Genomic DNA, 24,743 nt, shown 5'->3' with positions numbered 1-24,743 from the left:
GACGTAGACTGTATGCATGTGCCGCTCAGAAGTGATGAACGTGGAAGTGCACCAGAGAGATCCAAGCAAAACAACAGTCACTAATTAGAAGTACAAAACGAGGATTTGTAAAGAAGAATATCGGAGGACTTCAATATAAGCAAACAGGAGACTTGTTTTCCTAAACTAAAGTAAGGAAACTTTGCTTCTTTTGCTCCTGTTAACAAATATTGGTTTTCACGAAACTCACTGGCGCATACACAACGCTGACCTCATACATCTTCAGCCTGGAGCTGCTTCTGTGTACAACTGTTGGCGCTAGGGTTTCTATCGATTGGGTTTCTTACCGGTGTCATTTCGATACTTTTAAAATGTTACCGGTGCCTAAACGGTGCCAGAACCGATACTTAAAAAAATAATAATAATAAAAAAGAGCCAAAAAAAAACAATGGATAGCCTAACATTAAAGACCATTACAAAATATTTAAAATAAATCCATAGCTTTCACACGCTCCTTGGATGCTCTCATTTCCCAAGCTGTGCTTCCCTTACTCTAAGGCTAATAAATGTATTTCATGATCTGGGTCATTATTTGATGCAAAACCACACATAATGTTTCTACTGTATCTCTGTCAATCACTCCGATATTTAGTTAAGATGAGTGCTGTCTGTCACTGTCTTTAATCAGTTCTCTGAATGACTGTATGGTCATTCTTTATAAATTAGCAACAATGTCATTTGTAATGTGCAGTAAAGTGCAGTTACAGCAAAATATATAAATAACTGGCCGAACACCATTCTTTGGGGTAAAAATACTAATGTGCCTAAGACTTTTGCACAGTAGTGTATGTGTAAAATAAGTATAATTAAATTAAGTATATTTACATAAGTGTAATTAAAGTATGCGTTCATATTTGTTAAGGGATAGATTTTCACTGGAGGAAACTGTATTTATGACAAAGAACTACACAGATGCAGATATTTTAACAATCTGTCGATAAACACACCGTGTGTCCTCTGTTTCTGTTTGTTTCTGTTTCTTTTTCGGTCAGTGGATTAAAGACGTGAAGGAGACCGGTCTGCCGCCGTTTTCATGTGAAATTTAAGGGGACTGACTCTAAGGGCGATCGCGAATTTGTGTACAGTTTATGGAGCTAATCACTATAGCCCTGCTAAAAAAGCCTACCGACGCCAATGCTTCTTGTGTACATTTCGGAGAACCAGGATAAATATTTCAATCGATCATCCCATATTGGCACCAGGTTTCGGTACCCAACCCTAGTTGGCGCAAGCTACATTAAAGTGATTATAACGTTTTGAATATGGATATTTTCTGGAGCCGTGTGAGGAACATTTTTTTATGGATGCTTTTTATTTCACTTATTTTGGACTGATGCACTGCAACACCTGCTGAGCGGCATTAAACAGCTTGAAAGATCAATGGCAAATTTTTACATGACTCTGAGGAATCTCTCTAGCTCTATCAAGCTTTTAATCTGAACCCTGTCCCTGACATATCAAAATTTCATCTAAATTCACATGCTGGCAAACACAAAAGCAACTACAGTATATCAGTACAGTTTGGGATGCATTTGAACAAGCTGCTAAAGCAGATTATGGCACATACTCCAGCATAGTCACACTTTCCACATAAGCGGCAAACCCCCTTGAGATGGCTTTAGACCATTTTTTGACAACACAGATTTCTAAACACAGCATAACACTAATTAAAGGCAATGAAAATAATAGCCTCAGTATGTAAGCATGATGATGGAAGTGGTAACGTGATTACCAGTAGCTATCTCATGGAGTGAAGGCCAGAGAAAATGACAGTGCTAACCGTCCAGAGACAACACTTAAGCAAACAGAAAAAGAAAGAGAAGACAATATGTGAAAATAAAGATAGATGGTATTTAGGGTTTTAGAGACTATAGAGAAAAACAGTAGAGGTAAAAAGCAACAGAGATTTAATGTAGGTGCGACAGAGCTGTGAATCACCCGTTTCATCAGTCCAACTCATGTTTCAGAAAGATTTGTTTTCTTCTTTCTGCTATTATAGCCAAGAAAGTTTTTCTGGAGCTTTCTGTAGTTTTTTACCCAACAAACACTACTGTAAATTCTAGAGAGCTATCCACATTACCAAGTACAGATGACTGATCAATACAGAAGACAGATCATATAAAAGCATACAATATATTATATAATACAATGCAGTATAATACAATTAAAGACAGTAAAGACAGTAATATTGTGAAATAGTATTACTAGTTACTAGTATCAAAACAACTGTTTTATATTTGAATACAAATTGAAATGTAAGTTTCTATTTTGATGCAAAGCTGAATTTTCAGCAGCCATTATTACACCAGACTTCAGGGTCACATGATCCTTCTGAAATCATTCTAATATGCTGATTTGGTGCTTAAGAAACATTTCTAATTATCAGTGTTGAAAACAGTTTTGGCTGCTTAATATTTTTGTGGAAACCATGATACACTACAATTTAAAGGTCCCGTTTTTCACGCTTTTTTGAAGCTTTGATTGTGTTTACAGTGTGCAATATAACACGTGTTCATGTTTCGCGTGTAAAAAAAACAAACAGTATTTTTCACACAATTCACCTATCTGTATACCGCTGTTTTCACTGTCACAAAAACGTCTGATTGTGTCAGCGGTTCCTGTGTTGTGATTCAACACCAGCTTAGAGCAGGGACCTCCTGGTAACGCGATTGGACTAGTTTTGAGAAGCAAGTGGGCAGGAGCATGTGCTGGAGATGTACTTATAATCAAAGGAGTGTTTTTACTAACGAGATGCGCATGAAAATCGCATTCGTTTTTTTGCACAGCCCTAACATCTAGTTAACAAAGCTAAACAGCATTGCCCTTTGTGTAATAAGTTACAGAAACTGTTAAACGCACCAACTTAAATAATAAAATACACTTACCGGCTGTGGTCCATAAACAACGCCTTCTCCAGACAAAGAGGGAACTGCTCCATCTTTCAAGAATAATCTTTTTGCGAATCCGGCATTAAACTGATTGAGATTGAGGAAGCTGTCCTCAGCAAAATGTGCTGCACATAGTTTTACATGTGGATTATAATTTCCGGGAACCGAGTTAAACATAAATTGTAACCATTAATCTCGGAGCACAGCGACCCTGGGAAGCCCAAACAAAGATGATTGGACTCCGAGATGAAAATAACAGCGCTTCAACGACATGGCTAACACAAACGCAGCTCTTCCTCCTCCTCCGTCGGAGCGCAACAAAAGCACGCCCCCCTTTTTGTGAATTCATGTGGGCGGAGGTTAGTCAAAAAACTGTTTTAGTGACGTCATTACTGCAGGAACTAGAGGGCTGTAGTCCAAACGAGTCGTTTTTTGTAGGCGAATTCTGTTAAATAAAATATCTCGCTTGGCATTGAACTTTGAGCTTTGGAATTTTACAGATATTATTTATACTCTAACAACAACATTACACACTAACTAAAGTTTAAAAATGGGATCAAGATGAAGGGGACCTTTAAGGGTTTGGGAGTAAGACAGAATATAAAAATGAAGTCTTTTATTCAGCAAGGATATGTTAATTTTATTGAAAGTGGCTGTAAAACATGTATAATGTTACTAAAGATTTTAAATAAATGCCGTCCTTTTGAACTTTATTTTTCAAAGAATCCTGAAAAAAATTTACCATGGATTTCACAAAAATATTAAGCAGCAATTCTGCTGTGCCATCACAGGAAAAAAATCTATTTGATAAAAACATATATAATGTTATTATAGTCTTGGTGCGCATAAGAGACATATTTTAAAAACATTTTTAAAAATCGTAATTATTCCCAATTTTGAAACACGTTTGTGTGTGTTTGTATATTATATATACACTAAAATAGGCATTCATTTGTCAATCAATTATTTATGAATATATATATATATATACTATACAGTGTGAAGGTAACTCACAAAAGAACATTCTGCAAAGCAGTTTTATATAGACAAACATACTTCAATAATTATTACAATCAGCAATCACCAAATACCAATTAACAACTGACTACTGAATCAACAACAACATTAAATTAGCAAACAGCAAAATAATGTACCAGCATTATTTATTAAAGCTTCAAAGTTAGCTGGGCCCTCATAAAGCAAATCAACAACACTGTTGAATTGCATCGTCTAATATAAAAGAGGCAAAGAGAGAAAATCAAAAAGTAATAAAAGGAAAAAGTATTCAGCATACATTAAGATCAGGGTTGTGGCAGGGTGTCCATCATGGCCATGATGCAAATGGACATTTCATGACATGGTCATAAATACATAGCATTATCATGGTACATTACATCAACAGTTCAAAATAACATGGTATTACAATAGTACTTATTAATTAAGTGAGAGCTCTTATTCATTAACAAAAGGACCACTGAGCTTCTCAGAGAGAACTCCACAACAGCTGAACTGAGATAAACAGCTGGGTTTTGGCATGCACTGTAGAGCTTACGTATTTGTCTATAGATCTGTGCTAACCAATATCAGCAACAATATACAATTTACTTCAAATTCCACTCCAACAAATTGCAATTGACATACTGTAAAATTGGACAAATTAACAGAAAGCCCTTATCATCTATTCTGTCATTTTACCTAAAATGCTCATTAGCTTCGAGCACAAAATGTGAACCAAATAACCTATTCCCTTAATTGGGTCCAGGTGGCTTCACTGTATGTCATGTGGTCAAAAGACCAACACACACTCACAAACTCTCATCCACACAGAAGCAGATAAATGACTGCACATACTCAAAAGACACACTCTGCTTGAAATCTCAACCCCCCAGAGTAAAACTGTCCACCACTGGGGAAACTGGGTCAGGAGAAGAATGGCCTGTGCTCATCACTAAGACAAAGACAAAGTAAATGCTGAGACAGAAGACTGTTTTGGAAAACAGAGGCATTTTGGAAAGCCAGAAAGATAATCCTTAAGGCACATGATTCACTTGTGACGCTGAGAAAATTACCCAAAATTAATTCTGTCATCATTTATTTATTTACTTTTGCATTTAACTGAAGAAATACAGCAAACACTGTTTTTTTTATTTATTTCCAGGGTTCTCAGAACCAGAAGTCATCATAGTTAAGTAAATTTCTATAGTGGTGAAGGAAACTGCCGTTTTGAAAATATAATTTTCTAAAAATATGTTTTTTTAAATAGAATTTCTTCAAAGAAGGAGAGAACTTGATTATGGTAGTCCAAGAAGAAAAAAATAACAAATTTGTTATTAGAAACATTCACACAGAACCGTTAAGTAGTTTTCTAAAAATGTAATGCTAATGTAATATAATGCAATACAAAGTATATACAAATATAACACAAAGTATAGTCTTAAATGTACTTTACATAAAAAAAGAAATATATATATATATTTTTTTTTTGCTAGATTTACAAAGTTAACTATGAAAATGCTCTTCACAGTCTGTGACATTTCCTATTATAGAACAGTGAAACTACTGATGTCATCAAAGGGTCAAAGGGCAGAAAACTATTAAGACTCTGAAATATCCTCTCCCTCATTAAGCCTCCAAATGGTTGTGGAATCACAGCACTTATCACAAACAAGAGCACTTCCATTATAAACATAAATCCTGCAAGTTAAGAGGAAGGCCATTAAATGAGGCAGGGTCCAGTTCCTACTGGAATTCAGCAGGGGATAAAGAGGAACAAACAAGAGACAGTAAAATAAATCTGCCGGGTTTTTCAATTCTAACATATATCTGTGCCAGAGGTAGCATGGCAGATTGACTTAGAGAGGGATTAATGCTTAACAATCAGTTCATTTGGAGAGAAGAGATCAGAGAGCACAAGCAATAATCTTAAACTTGTTCCACACAGCTACAATGAACCCAAGAATGCAGATCATAATCTGAGAATATTCATTAACAAGTCTGAAGACAGATGTTAATAAATGTATTGCCAGATCAGATTTTGAGGTTCATGAAAAAAAAAAATATATAATAATAATAACAATAATAATAAAATAAAAAATGCTGAACACACAAACAAGCAATAATGTAAAAGGTCCTGAATGAAATGCAGTTATAGTCAGTAGGTGACTTTAAAAAGCAGGTAGGTTACATAATAAAATTATTGTCTATTCTCTACCACCAAATATGTCCGTTTTAAAGAATACAAATTATTTAATAATGCTTATAATAATGTTTTAATAATGAACACGTTTTGATTACTTCAGCAACAATACTCTTGAAAGGAGTACTGCAAGAAAGGAAAATATTTTGTTGGCTGATATTACCAATAGCTTGTAAGCAACTCATGTTTTGCCAGCACAGAGAAAACTATTACCCAGCGGCTCTCCCTATCAAGCTGTTGAACATGAAGTAAATGGGGTTGCCAAGTCTGCCTCTAGACTCAATGCTATAAAATGCATTATGCATTTTTCCACTCTGCAAACATATATACAAGATTGAGGGGACGGAGTTCAGTTTTTTGTGAATGCAACTTAAATGAACTGTTCATGAAAGATTGATAAAGCTTTTATTACTTCTAACAAAAACATTTATCAACACAATTATCATAAGCTATATTAATCTTTGGCAGAACAATTATTTTCTCAAACATTACTATCGAGATTGTGTTAATGGCCTTGTTATTTCTAGCATATCTTTGAATTTACTGTATTAACACCTTATATATTAAAATAAAATATGGTAGATATTACATATTACAGTATGTTAAGCTTGCCATGTATTGGGTCAGAATTCTGATAATTAAAAAAAAAAAAAGTCTCTTATGCTCACCAAGGCTGGTACCAGGTTTCTTTACGTACCAGTAGTACCGAGGTCCCGTTCAAACCCGGTTCTGCGCTATGATTTCCGCGAAGCAGAAAACGAGGACGGAATCTCAAAATCCAGTCATGAAAATTAAACTTACATTTTAATATGGACAGTCATGGAATTTGTCAAAGTTAGCATAAATTAATCAAATCAAATCTCCATATGGACCAGTATCTGTAAATGTTAAGCCGCAAAAGTTGAATGGCAGAGACGTGCGGGTTTGTTTACTACATACACTGAAGCGCATGACGCTTGCATTAATTTCAGCATCTGAGCTTGAGAGTTCTTTCTCCATCAAGCGATCTGAACTTTTCAGTTCATCTCAATGGACGCACAGCGCACCTGTATTTGATGCTCTGTAAACTCTTTGTGAAGGCGCACGACTCACCGTTGCTTTACTGATAGCGCTGTTTCTCACACATGCAAAGAGAGAGAGAGCGATAGTCTTACCACGCTGAATCGACACGCTATATGTAAACTATTATTTGTTGTCTTCTCCTGTCAAAATAATGGAGTTCATTTAGAATTATTCATATTCATTTTCGAACAAGCAGAAGACATACCGGTTTCTCCTGTAGTGGGCGGAGCTAATGCTCAAATGGCAATTTCATTGGTTGGCGCTGATCTCTTACCGTCCCTGTTTTGATTTCAGCAAATCGGTTTGACCGAACGCAGACAACATGATTAATATTCATAAACTCAGCAGCTCATCAATTCATAGTGCATTGTAAATACATTAGTATGATAGTAGATTTAGTAGTAGTATTATCTTTTAATAATAATTACAGTTTTTCTCGATTGGTTTGGCTCATTTCTTGAAACCGAGATGACATTCTCAAAACCATAAGGTCATTTGGCCAAACAGTCTTACAGTTCTGCTCAACATTATAGCTCACTAGCAAAATCAAATATCTTTCCCCAAACTCTTCTTCCATGCTTCAAAAGCAGATTCCTTTCCCATATAAAAGGTCAGTACAGTCAAAATAGCACAGATCCTTCTCATTGCCTTGGCACATGTGCATTCATTTAGTGCTTTTGTCAAAATAACCTGGATGGTTTAGCACAACACCATGGATCCCCTGCAAAAGCTCATATCTCTCCCAAAACAGTTTATCCATGTGTCAAAACTAAATATCCTTCTCATATAAATAGTCAATGCCCCCAAAATGCATTATACCTTTGGCATTGTTTAAGCACTGCAAGTCAAAATGCTTAGACGTTTTGTCACTGAGGCACAGGTCTAGCAACAGAATACCACTATGAATAAAACTAAAAGATTTTACAGTAAAATCAGCCTCCAATAAACCACTCATACTCAAGGAAACTGTAAACATTTTTATTCGTACAAAGAAATGTTAACATTAGAGAACATACTGATTGATTGTCAAGTACTGTCATAAATTTATCAAATGTTCCAAGAAATTCTTTCATGGTATTATATCTTTGACTAATTTTGACAGTTGAACAGACAATTGTGCATATGATGACTTACACAATGAAACCATGCTGATATGTTTTGGAGAGAGTAACCATTTCACTGAAAAATCAACTTATCAGTTTAGATCAGCAAGATCTATTTATTTGGAAAATGTGCTAAATGTGGGCTCATTGTGCTAACTGTAGCTACTTGTACATAATCATTTGAAAAAAAGCACAGAGTCACTTGAGACATGTACTAAAGCATTTGCAATTTGATAAAACCAATGAAAAATGACATTCTGTTGTGAACAATTGCAAGGTGGTTTGGAGATTTGTCCATGTTATTTTGAGAATGTCATCTCGGTTTCAAGAAATGAGCCAAACCAATCGAGAAAACTGTAATATGATCTATTACTATTTTTTTACAGAAACCCTCAATGACCAAAAATATCTTAAGCATCACCACCAGTCTTAAGTTCAGTTAAAATGACAAATATGCATTCATTAGGCCTAAAAGTTAATTTTTACATAAAGGCATTGTGCTAGAAATATTACTATTATTTAGTAAAATGTATGTGATACTGCTACTACTTTTAAAAAAAATGATACAACTTTATTTTTTAAAGAAATAAATCACAATATTTCTTCCATGTTTTAATTTTAATAGCAAATCCCCTTTATTTACCAAAAATAAAATGTGTTTAAATTTCATAAATTAAAAGACAAATTAAATTTGGGTGAAACTTGTTTACTGTTTTTCATAATTATATAACTTGTAGAAAAACTTTAAACACAATTGTAAATAAGTATAAAGAATGGCATTGGTTTTATTTTTAGTGCTAAAAAGTTTTTTTTTAATTAGCATATTTTTTGTGTTTTGCTTTGGTACCGAAATTGGTACCGAGAACCGTGGATTTTCACTGGTATCGGTACCGAATACTGAAATTTTGGTACCGTGACAACACTAGAACAGTCAATAGGAAATACTTAAACTTATAATAAAACATACTTACAGTAGCTGATTCAGAAGCACCAGATTGTCATAGCAAAGTCATAATTACCTCCTCTCATATGTTAACGAAACGGTTGTCCATAAAATGTGTTGCAGTTCTGTTTGTAAGTAATCTTAAAGATTCCTAAATGCATCTAATTTAGGAAGGCCAAAATAAAGTGCTTTTGCTTTCGCCTAGAAACACACAGTGTCTCCCTGACATGGCAGCTTCAACACTACTGCGGTTACTGAAACCATGCCTTCTTTCTTTGTGTGAAAATTTGGGCGACATTACGCAAACATTCCCACATCATGAGGTAGACATATGGGGGAGTGTTTGAATGAGCTGTTTTAGGGGAGCGTGGCAGAGTCTTAACTTTGATAAAGAATATCTCTTTGGGTTTGAGACTTTAATCTTTGCAACTTAAGGGATCTTATCTACTGTATGCAAAATTAGCATGTAACACTCCAAAGAGAAAGGAAAACTTTAAATCGCATCATATGACCCCTTTAACAACTGTCTGCCGTATTTCGTATATTCCTGCACAGCATCCATAAAGGTCAGGTTTACATGCCTTCTAGAAGGAAATGGCACTATTATCCCCATTATTCCCTTGAGCAACCTGCTGTAGTACAGGTGAACGTCCCAAAAATAAGTGCAAAAATAAGACGCAATGACCACAACATGATCCCCAAAGTCATAAGCAGGTTAGAAATTCAGTACAATTTAGCAAAAATGCTCCTAAGAGCATATAAAGTGAAATGAGACAAGAATGACGAGGATTCAGGAATTGTCGCCTGATATTTTACAAATAAAACAAAATTAAATTAATTTATACATTATTGCCAATTACCATATAACTCCTTAAATTACAACTGGTAAAAATGAAACTGAAGTGCTCTGGAGCAGTTATGTTAAATCACACCAGATCTGGTGGAGGTCTGGGCACTCTGTGTAAGAATAAGCGGAAGTACAGCTCTCATGCCAGTGTATGTGACATGTGCCAAGTCCTTGAGCTGTCTGCCAATGAAACAACCAAACAAATGTCTTTGTCCAAGTGTCTGAGCACAATGAATGCTGATGGCAATCAATTGTAAGACTGGCAAAAAAAAAAAAAAAAAAAAAATGTCGCAGGTGATAGCAGAGAAATACTAGTAAGTCACAGGGCCCTATCATACACCCGGCGCAATGCGATGCAAGGCACAGCGCAAGTGTTTTTGCTAGTTTCAGTCCGGCGCTGTTTGCATTTTCCCATCCAGTGCCACGTCGTTTCATTTGCAAATGCATTTGCGCTCATTTTTGCGCCCATGGGCGTGCTGGTCTTAAAAAGAAGTGTGTTCAGGCGCATTGTTGGTGTATTGCTATTTTAAGGAGCTGATAATAGAATGCGCCATAGACCAATTCAAACCTTGTCTAAAGTATGGCGCAATGTTTTGTTCTTTGTAATTTAAAGAGCGGGTTAGTATAGGTGGGTCCACAACGCGCGTACACACTGCTTATTATACACTGGTACGCACAGCAGCACACAAACAAATATAAAAAATTAAATGATTGCAATGCATTAGAATTTTTTTGTAGGCTAATGAAATTTATATATATATATATATATATATATATATATATATATAAATTCTTACATGTAATAATGGATAGTCATCACATGTATCAGAATTAGGCTATCTATTTGCAGCTCCGTTTCATCTCAGAGACGCGTTCTGTCTTTGCACTTGCCAAATTCCGCCGTGTAAATAGCAAATCCGTTATGGCACAAGCGCAACTGGCTCTTAAAGGGAATGGAAGATGAGACTCTAATTGGTTTATTGCATTTTACGCCCAGAAAACACCCATTACTCATTAAAAGAATAGGGACAAACGTTTAGACCGCGCCAACCATTTTTCCGTCATTAAAATAGCAAAAGTGGATTTGGACACACGCCCTGAGTGCACCTGCGTCGTACGCTTTACACTTTGTGTTTAGATCGTTAAAATAGGGCCCACAGTGTTAGTAAACTAAAAGTACCAATGCAACTAATTAAATTACATTTAGTATGAAAACACTACAGGCAACTTTTTAGGTTTTACGAAAAAAAAACATATTTTATTAGCTGATATACAGTACTGTTAATAATACCAACCTACTGAAGTACTGAAATCTGTGTAGTACTTTGTGATACACTGATAACCACCAAAAACAGGTGGTGATGAGAAAGTACTTATCATTAACCAATTAATAGGTTTTTACAATAGCATTTTACAGTCTTTTGCCGTCACCATTACCGATTTACAATAATTTTTTACAGTGAGCAATGGAACTTCTTCAAATTATGATCAGCTTATAAATAACTTGTAGCTCCCTTACCACTGGTCTATCAAAACCACACTTAGACATACTTGATCCTTCAGACCACAGGCTTCATCTTCAGCCAGACACCATTTAAGATTCACTGCGTCAGCTCTGCTACATGGAAATCCTGTTTATTACAGACAATCTTCACATTGAATTGATTCAATACTGGTAGTGAATGAAAATTCTTTGTTGAGAACCAAATGGAGTGTCATGAGACACAGAAGCAGATGGAGAGAGAGTCACAGCACAGGGAAGCTCACACATACTGAACATTAAAATATCAGCTGCTTCGGACTCAATGCAACACCAACAAGCTCAAAAATCCCAGCATCATTTACAGTTCATTTTTCTACTTGCTAAGCCACTGACTGTTTCGTGTAGTATAATCCTATCACAAATTTGAATACAAGTATAATTACTAGTAAAATGATTTGGGCAATTATGGTCATTTTCAGTGTTCCTGTAGCTCAAGTGGTAGAGCATTGCCTTAGCAAGCGCAAGATGGGGTTCAAATCCCAGGGAACACGTTAGGAAAAAACTGTTAGCTTGAATGCAATGTAAGTCACTTTGGATAAAAGTGTCTGCTAAATGCATACATTTAATTTAATTTAAATTTAATTTTCAAGAAACTATAAAATAGGTGTTTGTTTAAATAATGTTCAATACAAAACACAAACCACAATTATACCTGAGAAAAGACTGCTGGAGACCTTAAAGTCATGATGTAACTGAAGTAACAACAGCAATTTATCATATCCATGTGAAATGGATTATTGAATAAGAAACAAAATGTAGGTTGGGGACTTTGTTCTATCCATCGTTTGTTGATTGGATTGAGGCAGATCTGTATGCAAGCTTTCAGTTGATAAAATTATGCCTTATTCTACTTGACCATACCCCCTGGGGTGGTGCCGCTCTTCTCTCTAGAAATAGTACATCAGTACAATTTAGCAAAAATGCTCCTAAGAGCATATAAAGTGAAATGAGACAAGAATCCCAGGGAACACGTTAGGAAAAAATTGTTAGCTTGAATGCAATGTAAGTCACTTTGGATAAAAGTCTCTGCTAAATGCATACATTTAATTTAGTTTAAATTTAATTTAAATTAAAAAATTACATTTAATTTAAATCTAGAAATACGGCACATAGTCTTAGAGTTTGCACTTAACTAACTGGGGCCCAGGTCAGGAAGCAGACAGAGTGGCTAAACTGACCATCTTCTAGCCGCCTCACGCCACAGAAATCAGCTAATTCTCAGCACATAGCGACTCTTTCACATAGATATCACACTATAGAGACTGTGTCTGTTCCACCGAACTAGAAAATACAAAAAATCTCCAAAACCAATTTATGATTAACAATTTAATTGATTTTTAACAAACATAAAGCAGATGTAAAATGGATAAACAAATGATAAAGCTTGGCTTTTTGAATATCAGGTCCCTTTCTACGAAAGCACTTTTTGTAAATAATTTGATCACTAATCATAACGGTGATCGTAATTTCACCAAGTACAACATGTTCCTGGATCAACATCCGGCACATAGTCTTTGACCATGTAGATCCCTTAATCCTACCCCATTCCTAAACTTAACAACTACCTAACTAACTATTAATAAGCAGCACATTAGGAGTTTATTAAGGCAAAAGTTGTAGTTTAGTTAGTTAATAGCGAGAATTTCTTCCTCAATAAAAGTGTGACCAGTTATTATTCCATGGTGGAAATGTAATAAGATGCATTTAGGATGCAAAATAGGGTAAATTTCCATTTCTTGTTTTATAAAACAAAACAAAAAAACTACTTTTCTATAATACCTAGAGCTACATTAAAATATCACAAGAAATTATAGGTCAATTCCTTGAAGTGTTTGGACATGGTCTGTAAAATTGAATCAAGTCCAATTTGTCTGATGTTATGATTTTTTCCCTATCCCAGGAACTGTTTCGAAAAAGAAAAAACAAACTTTCTCCTACTGTTTCCTGTCTGTACGTACTGTTCTCTCTTTCCCTCATTACTTTCCCTATAGAAGTGACTTTTTAAGGAGTGTCCGTTGGTTTCTTACATTAACCTCTATCTTTAATCTTGATTTTGCACATGGGAGTTCCCTTCAGCTGGATTTGAGCGCAGCACCAACTATGTTTGTGATGGGTTTGGTCCATGCGGACCCAGATTGCTCTTTTCCGCCACCTCCCACACAGAGATATCACAGGCTTTTTTTTAATGATAAGTAAAATCTCTAAACATCTTTATAACAGCAGCAACAAATTAAACATCTACTATAACTATACTGAGCCTTTGTCATTATGCTTGCAACCAATATTTGCATTGTGGAGTGTTAAAAGGGCATAAAAAAAATTCTGGCACCAGATTAAGAAAGTGGGATCAGCAAAATGCTATATATTTTAAACACGTTACAAGAAAAAAAAAAAAGAAAGATCACAAAAATGAGATGGTTCTATATTGTATGTTTATAGTGTTTACTGCTCCACTTATACTCAGAAAAAAATACTTAATAAAAAACACCCCTCACAGTAACATAAGTACAAATCCAACCCTTCTGCAAAAGATGGTTACTGATATTAAAACATCTGCATACATTTCACATGATGGAGAAAGACAGGAGAGAACAGCAGTGTGGTTTCTCAAAGGGCTCATTTAGCCTTCAGGCCTCACCAGCTGATGCTCTTCATGCCACACTTGAGAAAGTCAGTTGTGTACATTCTTGCCATTAGGATTGTAGAAACGTAATATAGACCTAACCTAAAACCTAAGCTTAACAGTAACAAAATGTAGCACAGTTCTTTCACTGCTTTGCCTTTCAGCCTAGGTGTTATACCTTTGAGGTTACCTATCCTGTACACAATTGACATTTTATCAGGCATATATTACACTGGTTTTTGGCCAATCAAATGCTGTACCACTGGCAACCAACTAGTATTGACATTACTAAAGCCTACTGGCATAAAACTTGTGGTGATCTAAACTGTACCACTAGTTGAACAAATCTTGCACTTTGTAAGTGAACAACGTTAATGACTATGTTACATGAATCTAGCAGCACTCAGCAATATCAGAACATTCCGCTTTGCTTCACACAGTCTTTGGATGACTCTGGTTTTCAGTATCTATACTGTCTTCTGAGAGGCTCACACAAACTCCAGTTTAAACACACATTTCAAGGCAGCTGCACAATGCCTTCTGCTCAGATTCTGCTGATTCGTTCTCTTGCCCTGCTGTCTTCCCTGATCCACTCTGCTGATGATAAAAATCAATGGAGCCTCTATTGTCTAGAGCAGGGAGGTAATGAAACCTAATCAAGATGACTCATCATTGGGACAAGGACAGAGTAGCATGGGGTGCACAGTCACTGTCAGTATTTAACTCATCTGAAGCCCGGTTACACATGGAATGGCCTGCACATCAAATTAACTGCCACTTATATGGCTACATCTACTGTAGATGAAAAAAAAAAAAAAAAATCTGTTTATAAAATTATTTAACAGAAAATTAACCTTTAATGAGAAGTAACTAGTTTTAAAAATGAAATAATTGTACCCCTTTTATATGGTGATCTTGGATCACTGCATCCAACAGATAAATTCAGTGCATAATTCACAATAATCTGTTGAATTAAATTTCAAGTTGTTTATTATTTTTATATTATTATTATTATTAACTAATTTTAGTTAGCAAAGACATAATTTTGTCAACAACCTTACTGTATATCTTCTGTGTGATTGGCAACTATCTTGTTTTAAATTGTAAAATGTATTTATTTTACAAATTACCATTAAATTTAAATTCTGTAATTAATGGGAAATGTTTATTAATAAGAATTGGTCTTTTAACTCACTTGATTTATTTTCATATATCTTGTTAAGTCTGATGTCACGTGTCAACATTTCTGAGTCAGATGTCAAAAGAAAGCGAAAACAGTGTGTATAATACACTCATGGTGTGCTATAATACTAGCAAAATATCATGGTACTAGCCTTTATCCCCATACTGAAATCAGCAGGCAGTAGTTCATCTTTTTTTAATCGTTAAAATATTAGTGTCCGGGATGCCGTGAGCCTGAGACAGTAAGGTGAATGCTTATAAATGGCTGTTGAGGTAATATATTGTTGAAAGAGGCTTGGATGACGAAACAGTATTCTTGGCATAACAACTTGACAAGTAGATTCTATATATGTAATTTAAAAAAAAAAAAGTAACAGGGTTTCAAATATTGCAATCCTCGCATAATGAAAATACTTTAAAGAAACTCACATAATATCTAATTTGACCTGAGTTTGATGATCAACAATGCCATCTCTCTTCACTAATCATTTGCTGAACTAGACCAAGTTGTTTTACAACCTATTTTGTTCCCTATTTGAGGAAAATGCCAAACCCCTATTCAGTTAAACACAGACTATCATCTCTTTTATTACAATGGTTGGAGAGCAGCTCATGCTCATGCTTTAGCTGCTAATGCAGCCAGTCAGCTCTGAGTGGATCAGCACCATATCTGCCATCCATGAGATAGTCCAGCCCACGGTGAGTGGCACAGCTCATTCAGATGAGTCAACTGACATGCACATGAATTCATAGCCATGCAGGAAATTTATACGTGATTGTTTAGATATCTGAAACATATATGATTAAAATAAAATGGTCAGAAATAAATTTGAAGTGAAATTGAAGTGACATACAGCCAACTATGGTGACCCATACTCGGAATTCGTGCTCTGCATTCAACCCATTCAAAGTGCACACACACAGCAGTGAACACACACACATTGTGAACACACACCCAGAGCAGTGGGCAGCCATTTATGCTGCGGCGCCCGGGGAGCAGTTGGGGGTTTGCTGCCTTGCTTAAGGGAACCTCAGTTGTGGTATTGAAGGTGGAGAGAGTGTTGTACATTCACTCCCCCCACCTATAATTCCTGCCAGCCCGAGACTCAAACTTGCAACCTTTAGATTACAAGTCTGAATCTCTAACCATTAGTCCACAACTTCCCCATTTATTTCCTATCCATGTGGAAATATATACATATGTCACAGAAATTAATGTGTAATGAACACAAACAGATAGATGCTATTTCCTGTTATATCATAGGCAAGGTCCATCCAGAAGGTACTTAATCTGTCCTTCCTGTAATAGAACTAATGCTTTCAATCATCAGCCCACAAAGAGCACAATGGCATGACAATAAATTGCTTTTTCGCTCTAAGGCAAGACTGCTGTTTGCATAACAGGGCTCTGAATTATAGGGTCATATACGAAAGTACACATATTCAAGTAACCTTCATTCAAACCAATAAACCATTTCATAATGACATGATCATAACTGAAGTTTACATTCACATACAGGGATGTCATGCACCATGTTTTTAAGGTTACACTGGTGATTTCTAGCTGTTGTGGTGCCCTATAGGCAAGATGAAACCAAACCAAATGGGGGAAGTTGTTTGCAGTTTGAATGAGCATGACAATTCATTTCACATACACATTTTCACAGTTTGGAAGGGAAACCGGAAAAGGCCTGGATAAATAAGCCTGGACAAATAGTTAATCGATAAGGAATGGAAGTAACTCTTATGAAGTCACTCTCTTCCAGTCCATCTTTATTTATTTAATGGCTTCCACTACTTTAAATGCAATAGACATTAATAAATCTTGTATTTTCAGTTGTTTTAAGTATTTCAAGTAGTGGCACAACCTGTCCATCCAACTCCTGCAACCAGAATTAGAAATTAACATCGTCCAACCCATCTAATGTGAATGAAAATCAACCTTGGCAGTAACATATAAACTAGACAATTTGGCAGGTTACGATTCATAAGTTTAGTCCTCCAACCAGGAGCTTCCGACAGTAATAAAACAAACTTTTGTGAAGAAACAACTTACTTTATGAACTGACAGCATTTTCACAAACTTTAAAGTGTTTACCATTTAACATTCATTTTGGAGTAAGCTATATTACAACAAATTCTCTTTAATAAGAGAAGTCACTGAGAAATGTTTTTATTTCTATTTCATTTGAATTCAATGTAAACAAATTAGTAGATAAATTGGCTGGTGTGTGGAAAAGTTAATTTCAAACCCTGCCTGTAACCTTTATTAAGTGCAAACCAGAAAAAAGAGAGGAAGGAAACAACGATATAATAATCTTAATACTGTAAACAGGAAATGATTTGTGAAGTACCCTGTGCTGCATGTCTCCAAATCTATTCCCACATTTATCACTGTACTCTGATGAATGAAATATCTCAGTAAGTAAATAATTCTATGGCAATAGAATAATCATTATGGCAGAGAAAATTAATATTGGAAATATTTTTGTGACACATTAAACACATTGGGGTCTGTAAGAATTTATAGGATTTACAAATTAAATTGATTGAAAGCGAGAGTAAGACTTTTATATGGTAACAAAAGATTCTATTTCATTCAGCTTTACCATCACATGAATAGATTATATTTTTAAATATATTAAAACAATATTTTGAATTAAATTGTAATAACATTTCACAATATTACCGTTTTTTTATTTTTTATTTTTTTTTATAAATGCTGCCTTGGTGAGCATAAAAAAGCTTCTTTAAAAAATATTAAAAGAAATCTTAACGATCCTAAAATGTTGAACAGTGCTGTGTATTGAGACTGTAATTGAGTTAAACTGGCTGAAACACTAACATCACACTTAAACCATCAAATGGACTTCTTTGAAATACTTAAGACTACAAAGTAAATGGCATGGTAAATGTCTTCAGTACCATATCACCAGCCTATCAACCTGTCCCTTCCACCAATGTGACTGTCAGCACCTTTGTATTTATTCCTACACTGTCAATCATCTTCTCCTCACACACCTTCTATAATTGCATATCAACCACTATAGCACTATTTTTTTCCCTTGTCACTATATTTCCAACAGCATGTTCTCAACTGTTTACCCTGTGTTGCTTTTAGGGGCAAATGGGATGAGTTAATCCAGGGTCATATTTAGCAAACAGCTCTAAAATGGGGCCTCTGAAACCATACAGACGTAAACACCCACTCACACACTCCGCTGCGAACACAGGGAAATAATGAACAATGTTACAAATTAAGTAAATTAAATGCCTCAATAGCAAGACGAGGTAAATTCTTTGAATTGCTGTCAGTAACTGATTTTCAGTTATATAGAACACTTTAAAAGAGGGAGAAACCCTGTAGCTGTGTTGTTGCAATAGAAGCATTTCAATAAAAGCACACTCCAGACTTTCATAAATGTGCTCTGGGCAAGCTCAGGCACTGACACTTTTTTTAACTTGAACTTGATTATTTACTCAGTGGTAGGAAAAATAACCAGATGCTGAACCGGATGGAACCAAACAGGATGGAATGAAGAGCTCAAGTTAGCCATTGCTCGGTAAGGGACTGAGAGTCAGTGTCGACTTGAACTTAACGTTATAAAACTGATTCATGTAATTCTGATAAACAGGATGGAATGTTGTAGAGTGAGACAATCAAATAATTGAACATCACAGTATTTGTCAAACTAATTGATAATATACATGTTTGCTGTTGTTTTCCCTCACACGCAAAAAAGTCACTTCCTAGAGAATGAAGTCACCTTGGCCAGGTTGCTAATAATAATTTGGCTTCCACTACTTTAAACTAATACAACATACAGAAATACATTAAACTGTAAACTCATACTATAGAAGCTAATGCACACAGTCAGTTCCAGAACACATTAAAATTCACCTATCCACACTACAAAAACTGTAGTCCATGGCTGAAACCATTAAATTAATTGTATTATTAATGAGGTTTTGTTTGGCTAATCAAATCAATTCACCTCTGCCTGCTTCATGTGCAATATCAAACCACTATCAAATATTCTATTCTGCATGCTTGTATTTTCAATCAACACTTGTTCTAAACACAGGTACATGCACAAATAATTTAGAAACTTTCATGTAACGAGTTCAGCTTCTTCCCCCATTTTGCAAAGTTCATCTTAGTTCTTTGACCAGTCAATTGTTGCCACTGAACAAAGGCCCTCATTCTTCAAAGCATGGAGTGTTTCTGTAGTAGGGGGCGGGGAGAGCGTTATCACAGTGAACCGAAAGCCCAGTGGCTCTTCTGCAGACAGGTGCAAAAAAATAAATACAATTCATACAATGTGCCCATGTGTATAATGTTATCAAAGTTGTCTATGCTCAGTTTAGCCTGTCATCTTAATAATTTTGCATGTTGTTGGGTCTTTTCCATATAAGGTAATATTCATAAATTGTAATGTTTGATATTTATAAGTCCTGAAGCAAAACCAGTTAAGAACTACATTTTCAGTGAATCCAAGCTTCTTTCCTGACAACTTCTCCATGTGTGGAGCCCTGTCTATGCTTCATACGCATTATTGAAATACTGTCTGATAACACTGGGATGCTCCTGACATCATGAGACAGTTCTTCCACTTCAGACAGATGCCAAGTCACTGTTTGCTTTAGCCTGCTGGGAAATACAGCTCCAGCTCATCTCCAGTTACTGCCAAAACAACCAGAGCCGGCCTCTGTCTCGCCGCAGTACAGTAAGAACCCTTTCACATGATGTCTGTGTTCACTTCATCTTCTACTGTACTGTCATCTGTAGGAATGCATTGTTTTTTTATTGACACAAGTGCTCTCTCTCTTAGCGTCTCAGATTTTATTTTATTATATATATATATATATATATATATATATATATATATATATATATATATATATATATTTTACAAAACAAAAATGAGTTGTGGTCTTTTAGACTTTCTTGAATTTCCAGCACATTTAGCCACTGAATTAGACACGCCCCTCCTTACAAACTCCGCCCCCAACAAACAGAAAGAAAGCAGCTCAAAGTCTTCTGATTGGCTAAAATATAAGACAGATATCACAGTCCTCAGTTTATTCAGTATTTCTTACAATTGTCCAATGCTTATTTTCACTCAACATGATTGTAAATAATGACTTTACATTACAGACTTTGTGTTTGTTGCCTGATGATTTTGCCTTATATTGCAGAAACAAAATAATTTCCAGCTACTTTAAGAAAGCCTGTATGTACATTTGTGTTATTACTCACACAATTCTCTAAGCCTCCTACACAAAGTAATAAATAAGCACTCACAGCTAGTCTTTACTCAATTTAATATATTCATTAAAAGCAGAACAATAAGAAATAATGGAATTATTATTTTACATGGCACTAAGACAAAACTGCACAGTTAATACTCTAACAGACTACAGGAAATTAATTTCACTAAATTTCACTTGTGAATTCTGCAATAGTTATACTTTTGTGTCATAAATGTAAAAATCAACATATCAACATGACAACATGAGAAAAAATGTAAAATTATTCACAGCAATACATCTATTTATAAGGCACATTTTATAATCATGGAGATATTTTGTAAAAATCCCCTGTATCCCTAACATGGGGTTGGGTGGAGTAAAACTGCTGCTGTACAGGAAATACTATCACTACCACTGGCACTATTTAAAGCGGTCTATATGGCAACCCTTCTATTTAAAAGCTCAATCTAACCCCACCCATACACTGCCAGGGTCACTAACAATTGATGTCAAACAGGCAGAGCAGACATATAATGGGTAATGACACAAGCAAATTGTTGTTTCACCTTGAAATGGATGGTGATTATTAAGGAACCACTGCAATAACAGGCAAGAGCTTTTAATGGTTGAATGTGGTATACATAAATGTGGCTTACATGTGCTTATTGTGCACCACATGCCATTGATCTAACATAAAAACAAGACATCTGCATCTTATAAAACAAAAGTATTGTTAATTTGAACTTATAATATTTTTGGTGTCATGAGGTAAGAAACAGCAATACTGTCACATCCTGTCATCCTTTTGCTATAGTCAAGTATCTCAAATGATCTATTTTGGGGTTCCATATAGCTAACATTCAGGTTCAATGATCCATGAGAAGGTGTGGGACGTCTTGGGCAAAGATGAGAGGATGGGAACAGGATGAGAGGGAAAGAATGTAGATTTCTACATGAGGAACCAATTAGAGGGCCAATAATTCTTTCAAAATACCCCTGTAATGTAACAAGTCACAGTGAATGAACAAATGAAAGAATGATAAACAGCCCATTTTGAGTGCAACACAAACAAATGCCTGATACCTGACCTTTGACTAAAACTGAGTGTGTGAAAACCCTGCTACACTTCCTTTCCTCAGGAGTATCTTAGTAGCCCTACATGCATATTAACCTACTACAAACTATCTTTTTTCACAATTCATCAAGGTGGACATGGCAACTCCAACCAGACTTGATTAGAGGTAAAAATAGCTTGGGAGTTAAAGCAGGCTGGAAGCATCATTTTGAAAACACCCGGTGAAGTGGATTACCTTCCTATTTTACACCTTCAGGTAATCCACGCATGGCTAAGCCTGTACTAGTCACACTAAGAGACTCACCTCTATATCACATCTACTTGAGGCTTCAGTGACCGTAGCTATTACTTTTAGCTACTGCGTTACCCAACACCTAAAGGCTCAAGATGGGGATCTCCACTGACTTATAGCTTTTATACTGAGCAAATGTTAACTTATATCTCCTAACCCTCACAGAAACCATTCTGTAGGTTTACGGTTTCATTAAGACATCATTTATTAAGTGATTTCACAATATTAGTGCTTTTACTATCCTTGTGTATAACACGTTGTAATCCATATACAAGGGGTGGATGACACACATAAACTAACATCATAAAGAATACATGCCACTTTACTCTTGTCATAGTAAACTGTAGAAACATTTTATGCTTAAATCCCATTAACCGATCACTATTCTTCTGATTTCAACAATTAGAATTTGATTTAATATGATTGTACATTGGAGATAACATGAACCACTCATACAAAAGGACAGACAAGAATGTTTGGGAACAGGTGACATGATACTGAGTTTATCTGATCCAATGTTATAAATAAATGATATGTTCTAGTCAGGCCGACAGTTACATAAAAAAAACCCCGTCACACATGTGAAACAAACCATCGCCTCTTTCTTCCTCCAAAACACAGCTGACAGCGGCGTTCACATGCACACACTGGATTGCACACATTAACACCTCCCTCCTAAGAAACGGCCTTGAGCAGACACATAATTAAAAATGAGTGCTGATCTACAGGATGATGTGTACGTGAGTATGTGTGTGAACTCTATATACAAAGAGAATTCAGAGGCGGCCAGCTGGGCACATAAGCCGTACTGCAAAATCCAAATAATCCTTTACAAAGACAAGCCATCTAAAGGGGGGTTAGCTGAAAACACAAAGAAAAAAAAATTGAATATATGCATGCTATTGTACAACAGAGTACAAATGCATATATGTGTGTATACATATGAGATGTGTGTGTATGTAATGATGTGTGTGTATATTTGAGATATCCAGCACTTTCAGTTCTATATTGAGTTACCGGAATGTCAAGCCACTCAAAATAGGTGGACAGCTTATGGCATTTAAAGTCAGCACACGCCGGGCCGAAGACGCAAAGAGAGGCAAAGATGAGCCAATAAGATAAAAATAGACCAAGCCCTCACCTTCCATCATGATTGCAAATTTGCATTCCTCTATCTCCAAGGAGCCTGAAACGGGAGGAGGGGAGAAGAGAAGCCCCTGGTTACCAGATGGAGAGAGAGAAAAAAAAAAGTACACTTCCAGCCTCGAGTTTAAGATCCCCGTGTCCCTCGTACGACGGGCCGGTGGATGTTTTAGGGCTCCGCGTTTAGGCCATGGATGCTGCTTCTAGCCACTGCGGCTGTGGTCTACACGATCACCAAAGGATGCTCAAAAGAGGGCAGGAAAAAAAGCAGAGTCGAGAGAGACAGAGAGAGGGAGGGAGGGAGGGGAGAGAGAGCTGCTGGGAGGGAGGGAGGGAGGGAGGGAGGAAAGTTTGCTGAGGTCATCGTTCAACTCAGCCAATCCCGCGGATACTGCTGCATGTCACATGGCAAGCGGTTCATCGCTTCTGTCAGCGTCCTCACTGGGAATTCACATACATGGACACACACTCACACAAGCACACAGCTTACCTTGTTATGGTGCAGCGTGCCGCTCCTGCCAGAACAGAAGTGGAACTGGATTAATGGCGCGTTTGGTTCCACACAGCTAAACACAGGAAACTGTCCATGAGAACAGAGACAGACTGAGATACAGTTTCTTTGCGGTTACATTTGTAGATGTACACGTTGAGACTCCACTAGCAGCCCATGCCTGCATATTTGCCTGTTTCTCTCTGTGGCAAATCAATCAATGTGACTTTACATATGACAGAAACAGTAGCTACCCCATGGAGGGTGGAGCCAGCACTCATTACACTGAGTTGCGACACAGGAGGAGGGAAGAAGAGAGAAGGCTGTGTGTTTGTGTGAGGGCTGGAGATTCATTTAACATGAGGAGGTCGGTCACTTTGGATTCCTAATGTAAAGACAAAAAAAGTTGGATGGACTAAAACAATGCTACTTCTTACCCAAAAGCACCAGTGCAGTTTTGATAAAATTTAAAATAGGGGCTGATCATTTTGTGAGGAACATGTTCTTAAAATTTACTTGATTTAAAATCATACATGTTTAAAAATATAATTTATTTATTTTTATAAAACTCTAAAATATATAATGTAAACTATCATTCAAAAGTTTGTGGTCAGTAATTTTTTTTATGTTTTTGAAAACTGTTATGCTCCCCAAGCATTTAATCAAACATACAGTTAAAAGAGTAATATTGTGAAATAGCATTGAAATCTAAAATAACTACATTTTTGTTTTCAATTTTCAATTTTTTTTTCCTGTAATCTATTATTGTGCTGTCCAGGCTGAATGTTTCTTTAGAAATCATTGTAAGATGCTGATTTGGTGCTCAACATTTCTTATTATGAGTTGAAAACTCTTGTGCTGCTTAATATTTTTGTGCAAACTGTGATATTTTTTTCTGTGTTTGTGTGAAAAACTGAAAATGCAAGATTCTAACATTTCTTTAAATGAACATTTAAATGTTAAACCTGAGTCCTCATGAGGACTAGAACACAAATATGTGTAAATTCTGTGTGGCTATTCTCCAACCTAACACACTTTTTTATTCTCATGGTTAAGTCAAGATG

The 24,743-nt window shown here is 35.9% G+C and overlaps 1 protein-coding gene across 1 annotated transcript in view; it reads right to left on the bottom strand.

The window, feature by feature from the left end:
* LOC132151850 (SH3-containing GRB2-like protein 3-interacting protein 1) overlaps positions 1-23,469 on the bottom strand; it is a 66,980-nt gene extending 43,511 nt beyond the window's left edge. Inside the window, exon 1 of the mRNA XM_059560293.1 lies at positions 23,188-23,469. Coding sequence (XP_059416276.1) covers positions 23,188-23,197 — 10 coding nt within the window. The 5' untranslated portion in view covers positions 23,198-23,469. The remainder of the gene's footprint in view (positions 1-23,187) is intronic.
* Positions 23,470-24,743: the final 1,274 nt, after the last annotated feature.

The sequence above is a fragment of the Carassius carassius genome, chromosome 10 (assembly GCF_963082965.1).
Source record: "Carassius carassius chromosome 10, fCarCar2.1, whole genome shotgun sequence".
NCBI classification, from domain to species: domain Eukaryota; kingdom Metazoa; phylum Chordata; class Actinopteri; order Cypriniformes; family Cyprinidae; genus Carassius; species Carassius carassius.
This window is presented reverse-complemented; position numbering and strand designations above follow the sequence as displayed.